General features: G+C 42.4%; 1 protein-coding gene across 1 annotated transcript in view; it reads right to left on the bottom strand.

Moving 5' to 3' along the window:
- Window positions 1–10000, bottom strand: part of pex5lb (peroxisomal biogenesis factor 5-like b) — a 61750-nt gene that overhangs the window by 26180 nt on the left and 25570 nt on the right. The window contains exons 3-5 of the mRNA XM_039817012.1: window positions 6946–7063; window positions 2662–2883; window positions 1046–1166 (exon numbers count right to left, since the gene is read on the bottom strand). Of these exons, the coding sequence (XP_039672946.1) occupies window positions 1046–1166; window positions 2662–2883; window positions 6946–7063 (461 nt within the window). The remainder of the gene's footprint in view (window positions 1–1045; window positions 1167–2661; window positions 2884–6945; window positions 7064–10000) is intronic.

Raw genomic sequence — 10000 nt, 5'->3', positions numbered from 1 at the left:
AGACCAGCACGCCCAGAATGCACCTGAACACACCTCCCTGTAAGACCAGCCCCCCCAGAATGCACCTGAACACACCTCCCTGTAAGACCAGCACGCCCACAATGCACCTGAACACACCTCCCTGTAAGACCAGCACGCCCACAATGCACCTGAACACACCTCCCTGTAAGACCAGCACGCACCACAATGCACCTGAACACACCTCCCTGTAAGACCAGCACGCCAGAATGCACCTGAACACACCTCCCTGTAAGAACAGCACGCCCAGAATGCACCTGAACACACCTCCCTGTAAGACCAGCACGCCCAGAATGCACCTGAACACACCTCCCCTGTAAGACCAGCACGCCCAGAATGCACCTGAACACACCTCCTCTGTAAGACCAGCAGCGCCACAATGCACCTGAACACACCTCCCTGTAAGACCAGCACGCCCACAATGCACCTGAACACACCTCCCTGTAAGACCAGCACGCCCAGAATGCACGTGAACACACCTCCCTGTAAGACCAGCACGCCCAGAATACACCTGAACACACCTCCCTGTAAGACCAGCACGCCCAGAATACACCTGAACACACCTCCCCTGTAAGACCAGCACGCCCACAATGCACCTGAACACACCTCCCTGTAAGAACAGCACGCCCAGAATGCACCTGAACACACCTCCCTGTAAGACCAGCACGCCCAGAATGCACCTGAACACACCTCCCTGTAAGACCAGCACGCCCAGAATACACCTGAACACACCTCCCTGTAAGACCAGCACGCCCAGAATGCACCTGAACACACCTCCCTGTAAGACCAGCACGCCCAGAATGCACCTGAACACACCTCCCTGTAAGACCAGTACCCCCATGGGCCACAGATGGGTGCAGGTGCATTTGATATTTAAACAACATGGGCGCTGGACGAGAAACTGACAACTGGGTCGGTCTTAAACTAGCTGAGACACCTGGGTCGGGCTTTGTGCGGTGCTGGGCCAGGTGCGAGATAGGAGCCCTGAAAACACATGCGCTGATTCTTCTTCTACTGTGGTATTTACCAGAGCAGTTCGCTGGAGGAGTGGTGGGAGGTGCAGCGCCTCTCGTCTCTCGTCCTGCCTCCCGCGTCCTCCACGTCCAGGTTCACCTCGTCCCATTTGTCCCGAGGAGACGGCAGACTGACTGCAACACATCAACCACAGCACGCTGCACGTCACACACATTTTTTGACATTTGTGTCACTTTTTTGTCATTGTTTAAAAAAATGTTGTCACTTTTTTGACATTTTTTTGTCACTTTTTTGACTTTTTGACACTTTCATGATTTTTTTTTTTACATTTTTGTCACTTTTTTAAAATCTTTGTCACTTTATTTTTTTAATTTTTGTTACTTTTTGTCACTTTTTGTCCCTTTTTTATCACTTTGTCACTTTTTTCAACGTTCTTTTATCAATTGTTTTTTCTTCAAATACTATAAAATTGAATAAACAAAATAAACACTTTTATCCTCACAACACAAAGAAAGAGGAAGGGGACGGACATCTGGCGGCACCACAGCAATCCCGAAAAACGAAACGTCGTCGATATAGACTAGTACCTGAGTCTAGAGAGATGAGACTGGCAGAAAGTGGTTTTACAGGATTCCTGTTCAGGGCATGGAGTTAACTTTTTTGGTCACCAGGCATTATGTCTAGTAGATTTTTAAAGTTACCAGCCACAATGAAAGAAGACACAGAAAACTGCCCAAATTTCCTGGCAGAAAATAGACAAATTGGCTAGTAACTTTACAATGTCAAATTAAGTTCCTGTGTGTTGAGTACCTGAGTCAAGAGAGATGGGATTGGCAGGAAGTTGTTTTACGTGCTGACAAAAAACAAAAAAGTGACAAAAACAAATGACAAAAAGTGACAAAAAAGTGACAAAAAGTGACAAGAATGTGACAAAGAGTGACAAAAAAGTGACCAAGAGTGACAAAAGGTGACAAAAAGTTACAAAAAAGTGATAAAAAAAGTGACAAAAAATTGAAAAAAAATGAAGAAAATGTCCAAAAAAAGTGACAAAAAGGTGACCAAAAATGACAAAAAGTTACAAAAAAGGTCAAAACAAGTGACAAAAAAATGACCAAAAATCACAAAAAGTGACAAAAAAGTGAATAAAAAATTTAACAAAGAGCCACAAGTGTCGAGAGAGATATGGGACTGGCAGGAAGTTGTATTACGTGCTTCCTGTGTGTTGAGTACCTGAGTCTAGAGATATGGGACTGGCAGGAAGTTGTATTACGTGCTTCCTGTGTGTTGAGTACCTGAGTCTAGAGATATGGGATTGGCAGGAAGTTGTATTACGTGCTTCCTGTGTGTTGAGTACCTGAGTCTAGAGATATGGGACTGGCAGGAAGTTGTATTACGTGCTTCCTGTGTGTTGAGTACCTGAGTCTAGAGAGATATGGGACTGGCAGGAAGTTGTATAACGTGCTTCCTGTGTGTTGAGTACCTGAGTCTAGAGATATGGGACTGGCAGGAAGTTGTATTACGTGCTTCCTGTGTGTTGAGTACCTGAGTCGAGAGAGATGGGACTGGCAGGAAGTTGTATTACGTGCTTCCTGTGTGTTGAGTACCTGAGTCTAGAGAGATATGGGACTGGCAGGAAGTTGTATTAAGTGCTTCCTGTGTGTTGAGTACCTGAGTCTAGAGAGATGGGACTTTGCGTCTCCACCTGGATCAGCTCCGTCTCCTCCGGTCTGGTCTGGCGTCGGGGACTCCGCGAGCCGCCCTTTCTCCTCACGGGACTCCTCCTCTGCTCGGTGTTACCGCGGCAACCGCCCGGCTCGCTCAGGTGCTCTGTGTTACCACGGCAACCGCCGGGCTCACTGAGGTCCACCAGGTCCAGAGCCGTGGACAGGACTGCAGGACGAAGGATTAGAAACGGACAGTTAAAGGGGAACTTCAGGGGGTCCTTTTTATTTAAAAAGTGACAAAAATTGACAAAAATGTAAAAAAGTGACAAAAATGTCAAAGAAATGTGACAAAAATGTCAAAAAAGTAAAAAAAAATAAATGACAAAAACATAAAAAAGTGACAAAAACATTAAAAAAAAGTGACAAAAATGTCTAAAAAGTGACAATGGTAAAAAAACTTCAAAAACTTCAAAAGGCTCAGAAAAAGTCGACAGACGTTGAAAACAAAGTGACAGAAACATCAGGGAGAGCCACAAGAGTCGAAAAAGGAACGTTGATAAAAGGTTTTTCATTTAAAATGTTGACTCAGAAAAACTAAAAGTTGCAGCTCGACGGGAAGACAACACGAGGAGGGTTAAAACCTTGTTCCTCGTGTTTTTGGAACAAAAATCTCTGAAACTGGTCAAAATATTAAATAAAACGAAACCAGCTGCAACGTAAAGTTGAAAATGTGACAAAAAATGTCAGGAAAAAGTGTCAAAAAAGCATTGAAAACGCAGAAAAATAGAGACAAAAACGTCGAAAAAACAACAACAAAAATATTGAAAAAACTGCCAAAAAAAGGCCAGAAAACAGCAAAAAAGCATTAAAAAATATCTGAAAAATGTGGTCCAGTATTAAACCAGAACCGGGCTGTAATGTAACCCTACAGGACTAATGTTCAGCAGCAGTTAGAGTCACTAAAAGTTCTGTTGTTGCTGCTGACAGACTCAGATTATTATTCTAAGTGTCTGACAACATTATGGAAAAGATCCCTACAGAGATAGACCTTTTAGTTAAAGAGTAAAATCCTTTTAGTTTAACATGAAACAGCCCAGAAATCACCATCACCAAACTACACCAGACTCCATGTAAATAATCAGGACTTTTAGTGTGTATAGAGCCAGCATATCTCCACCAGACTCCATGTAAATAATCAGGACTTTTAGTGTGTATAGAGCCAGCATATCTCCACCAGACTCCATGTAAATAATCAGGACTTTTAGTGTGTATAGAGCCAGCATATCTCCACCAGACTCCGTAAATTAATCAGGATCTTTTAGTGTGTATAGAGCCAGACTTCCACCATCAGATTTTCGTCCATTAGTTCAGACCCCAGTAAATAATCAGGACTTTTAAATCGTAAAACACACTTCATTCAGAGTGGACAGAAACTAAATAAAACTACCAAAAGCCGTCTTGGTTCATCTTTCCACTGTTCCAACAATCACCACTCTGGTTTGGTTGAAATAAACCCTTAATTCACCCATTTACATGTGGAGATATGCTGGCTCTATACACGCTAAAAGTCCTGATTATTTACATGGAGTCTGGTGGAGATATGCTGGCTCTATACACGCTAAAAGTCCTGATTATTTACATGGAGTCTGGTGGAGATATGCTGGCTCTATACACGCTAAAAGTCCTGATTATTTACATGGAGTCTGGTGGAGTTTGGGGATGGTAATTTCGGGGCTTTTTCATGAAAGGATCTTACTCTTTAAAGTCTGAGTGCATCAAAAACGAGTCAAAAAAGCTGCAGTGATGAGTGATTTTGTCTTAGAGCTCTATAATCAATAACTTGAAACCTGAATATTATATTACAGCGTCCATTTTAGGTAACAACAAACAGAGTATTGTGTGCAGGGTGACCTTTAAATGTCATCATCGCTCTCTGAAACACGAGCACACAGTTTCATCTCCGGTCTGAACGGATGAAATTTCAGCCGTTTGAGTCTCCTCTTTTAGTTCCCTCCGTTTGGACGATAACAGAGTGTGTGTTTTATTAAGAAGGCCGGTGATGAATGTGAGGAGGACGCAGCGGGTCAGAGGTGTTAATTAACAGGACGTGTACCTGCTGAGACGGAGGAGACAGATGGGCACAGAGAAGGAAGGAAGGAGGACGGCCGAGGACACAAAGTTAGAGGAGGACAGCAGGAGACACGAGGTCAGAGAGACACAGAAAAAGTTAGAGAAAAGAGGGAGACTGTTCCCTCATTCACTCACTCACTATTCCCCCTATAGTGTTTATTAAAGAGTGACCTATATAGTGTTTATATGTCTTAGGGATGCACTGAATCCAGGATTGGGCTGAATATTGGGCTGAATTTTTTCCCAGGAAACCGAACCCTACGCTTGCACTAGGCGCGCTACGCTGGTCACCCTAATGATTATTAGTGTTCCCCTAATACTGTATCTGAAGTCTCTTTTATATAGACCTTAGTGGTCCCCTAATACTGTATCTGAAGTCTCTTTTATATAGACCTTAGTGGTCCCCTAATACTGTATCTGAAGTCTCTTTTATATAGACCTTAGTGGTCCCCTAATACTGTATCTGAAGTCTCTTTTATATAGACCTTAGTGGTCCCCTAATACTGTATCTGAAGTCTCTTTTATATAGACTTTAGTGGTCCCCTAATACTGTATCTGAAGTCTCTTTTATATAGACCTTAGTGGTCCCTAATACTGTATCTGAAGTCTCTTTTATATAGACCTTAGTGGTCCCCTAATACTGTATCTGAAGTCTCTTTTATATAGACCTTAGTGGTCCCCTAATACTGTATCTGAAGTCTCTTTTATATAGACCTTAGTGGTCCCCTAATACTGTATCTGAAGTCTCTTTTATATAGACCTTAGTGGTCCCCTAATACTGTATCTGAAGTCTCTTTTATATAGACTTTAGTGGTCCCCTAATACTGTATCTGAAGTCTCTTTTATATAGACCTTAGTGGTCCCTAATACTGTATCTGAAGTCTCTTTTATATAGACCTTAGTGGTCCCCTAATACTGTATCTGAAGTCTCTTTTATATAGACCTTAGTGGTCCCCTTATACTGTATCTGAAGTCTCTTTTATATAGACCTTAGTGGTCCCCTAATACTGTATCTGAAGTCTCTTTTATATAGACCTTAGTGGTCCCCTAATACTGTATCTGAAGTCTCTTTTATATAGACCTTAGTGGTCCTCTAATACTGTATCTGAAGTCTCTTTTTAATAGACCTTAGTGGTCCCCTAATACTGTATCTGAAGTCTCTTTTATATAGACTTTTAGTGGTCCCCTAATACTGTATCTGAAGTCTCTTTTATATAGACCTTAGTGGTCCCCTAATACTGTATCTGAAGTCTCTTTTATATAGACCTTAGTGGTCCCCTTATACTGTTATCTGAAGTCTCTTTTATATAGACCTTAGTGGTCCCTAATACTGTATCTGAAGTCTCTTTTATATAGACCTTAGTGGTCCCCTAATACTGTATCTGAAGTCTCTTTTATATAGACCTTAGTGGTCCTCTAATACTGTATCTGAAGTCTCTTTTAATAGACCTTAGTGGTCCCCTAATACTGTATCTGAAGTCTCTTTTATATAGACCTTAGTGGTCCCCTAATACTGTATCTGAAGTCTCTTTTATATAGACCTTAGTGGTCCCCTAATACTGTATCTGAAGTCTCTTTTATATAGACCTTAGTGGTCCCCTAATACTGTATCTGAAGTCTCTTTTATATGGCCTTAGTGGTCCCCTAATAACTGTATCTGAAGTCTCTTTTATATAGACCTTAGTGGTCCCCTATACTGTATCTGAAGTCTCTTTCCCCAAATTCAGCCTTGGTGCAGAATTCCAGCCACTAGAGCCAGTCCCACAATGAGCTTTCCTTAGGATGTGCCATTTCTGTGTCTCTAGCTATTGAGGAGGAGGGGGGCAAGGTGGAGGGTGGGGTGTGGTATTGACCAACTGCCACTTTGCTCGTTTGAAAGCCATGATGTCTCTCTCTCTCATGGGTGGTCCAAATTCTCGGGGGGAGCAAAGCAGAGAAAGGGGAGGTAACCTTTCTCCTTATGACCTCATAAGGAGAAGATTCCTGATTGGTCCATCTGAGCTTTCATTTTCTCAAAGGCAGAGCAGGATACCCAGGGCTCGGTTTACACCTATCACCATTTCTAGCCACTGGGGGACCATAGGCAGGCTGGGGGAACTCATATTAGTGTTAAAAAACCTCATGAAGTGACATTTTGAGACGGAGAGGGAGAGTCTACCTGCTGTGTTGGAGGTGAGGGGGCGGCTGGAGGAGGACGCATCGCTGCGGCTCTCCGACAGAAAGTCATCGATTGAGGGACTCAGCAGAGGTCGACTCTCCTGCTGCTCCCGGACCATCTGCAGACATAAACACACAACGGTTGGACAGAAACACACAACGGTTGGACAGAAACACACAACAGTTGGACAGAAACACACAACCTTTGGACAGACACACAACGGTTGGACAGAAACACACAACCTTTGGACAGACACACAACGGTTGGACAGAAACACACAACCTTTGGACAGACACACAACGGTTGGACAGAAACACACAACCTTTGGACAGACACACAACGGTTGGACAGAAACACACAACCTTTGGACAGACACACAACGGTTGGACAGAAACACACAACAGTTGGACAGAAACACACAACGGTTGGACAGAAACACACAACCTTTGGACAGACACACAACGGTTGGACAGAAACACACAACCTTTGGACAGACACACAACGGTTGGACAGAAACACACAACAGTTGGACATAAACACACAACAGTTGGACAGAAACGCACAACGGTTGGACAGAAACACACAACCTTTGGACAGAAACACACAACAGTTGGACAGAAACACACAACCTTTGGACAGACACACAACGGTTGACGAAGAAACACACAACAGTTGGACATAAACACACAACAGTTGGACAGAAACACACAACGGTTGGACAGAAACACACAACCTTTGGACAGAAACACACAACAGTTGGACAGAAACACACAACAGTTGGACAGAAACACACAACAGTTGGACAGAAACACACAACGGTTGGACAGAAACACACAACCTTTGGACAGAAACACACAACGGTTGGACAGAAACACACAACAGTTGGACAGAAACACACAACGGTTGGACAGAAACACACAACGGTTGGACAGAAACACACAACGGTTGGACAGAAACACACAACAGTTGGACAGAAACACACAACCTTTGGACAGACACACAACGGTTGGACAGAAGTGTGGTCTAGACCTACTCTATCTGTAAAGTGTCCTGAGATAACTCTTGTTATGATTTGATACTATAAGTCAAATTTAATTGAATAGAAACACACAACCGTTGGCCGAAACGCACAAAATAAGTCTGTCCTCTTCTGAAAAAAAAACACTTCCATAAGTCGTTTGTTCAAGCCGCAATTTCGGCCTATATTTAGGTTTATAGCGGCGTGAGGGCGTAACATTGGGGGGGTAGAGATCTCCACCTATCTAGGGTGGTCCCGGGACACGTATACCCAAATAGACCTTTTTCACAGCAGACATGTTGACATGTCACAGTAGGAACAGCACAGGTGTATTCAAACCCATTAATGATGGCTGCATTCCACTTAGGAGAGGCCCTGGTATTAAACCCTTAATGATGGCTGCATTCCACTTAGGAGAGACCCTGGTATTAAACCATTACTGATGGCTGCATTCCACTTAGGAGAGGTCCTGGTATTAAACCATTACTGATGGCTGCATTCCACTTAGGAGAGGTCCTGGTATTAAACCATTACTGATGGCTGCATTCCACTTAGGAGAGGTCCTGGTATTAAACCATTAATGATGGCTGCATTCCACTTAGGAGAGGTCCTGGTATTAAACCCTTAATGATGGCTGCATTCCACTTAGGAGAGGTCCTGGTATTAAACCATTAATGATGGCTGCATTCCACTTAGGAGAGGTCCTGGTATTAAACCATTACTGATGGCTGCATTCCACTTAGGAGAGGTCCTGGTATTAAACCATTAATGATGGCTGCATTCCACTTAGGAGAGGTCCTGGTATTAAACCCTTAATGATGGCTGCATTCCACTTAGGAGAGGTCCTGGTATTAAACCCTTAATGATGGCTGTATTCCACTTAGGAGAGGTCCTGGTATTAAACCATTAATGATGGCTGCATTCCACTTAGGAGAGGTCCTGGTATTGTTCATGCTGACTCACTGAAACATCTTACTGGGACACTTGATGGAACTGAGCCATCGTTAAGGTTATCAATCTCAGCTGTGCTTTTCCTACTATGAGAAGTCAACATGTCTGCTGTGAAGAAGGTCCATTTGCTGCTGCACATGAATGTTAACCCTTGTGCTGTCTTCTCATCGACCATGAACTTGTTGTCCCTCCGGGCCAAACTTTTTTCTACGTTTTTTATGCTTATTTTGCAATGTTTTTGTCACTTATTTCCTTTTAAATTAACATAATTTATATGATTTATATGATTTTTTTGTTAAAACAAAGAAGAAATTATGAATTATTTTGACTGATAGTTGAGATCTTTGAGAATTTAGTTTTGCTATGAAATTGAATAAAACACCCAAAATGCAAAAGTAATCATTCATTATACCTGCGAAGACCACATCATGCATCCTGGTTATTTTTGGGTAATTTGGTTGTAAGAAACCCCATATTTTGAAAATGGGTCAAATTGTGGCCAGGTTGGCTCAGTGGGTAGAGCAGGCGCACATGTACTGAGAGGTTTAGATTAGATTAGATTAGATTAGATTAGATTAGATGGTTTTTATTGATCCCAAAAAAATGGGAAATAATAGTGTTGCAGCAGCAAAAATATCAGACACACAGCACACATACAGAGTTTAAATTAAATAATAGGAAACAATATACATGAAATAATAATTGAATACTACACGAGCAATATTTAAAATATATACAATTTGGAAATAAAATTTACAACTGATTCAACAGATGTAGATAAAGTTAATGTGCAAGTTGGTGAGTAAAAATGTACAACTGTTTCCCTAGTAAAGATAGGATTTAGATATAGCTGTTGTGCAAGGTTGTGCAAGGTGCATTCAGTGCAGTTTATGCCTCGACGCAGAAGGTCCAGGGTTTGAATGCGACCTGTGACGATTTCCTGCATGTCTTCCCCCCCACTCTCTCTCTCCCCTTTCATATCTCAGCTTTCCTATCAAATAAAGGCAGAAATGCCCCAAAAAACAGTCCCAAATGTCAAACAAATGGCCGATATCCTGGTACGTTTTGGAGGATTGGTTGGATACA

The sequence above is a fragment of the Perca fluviatilis genome, chromosome 11, assembly GCF_010015445.1.
Source record: "Perca fluviatilis chromosome 11, GENO_Pfluv_1.0, whole genome shotgun sequence".
Taxonomy (NCBI): domain Eukaryota; kingdom Metazoa; phylum Chordata; class Actinopteri; order Perciformes; family Percidae; genus Perca; species Perca fluviatilis.
The sequence above is the reverse complement of the archived record's forward strand: the minus strand, read 5'-3'. Positions and strand labels throughout refer to the sequence as shown.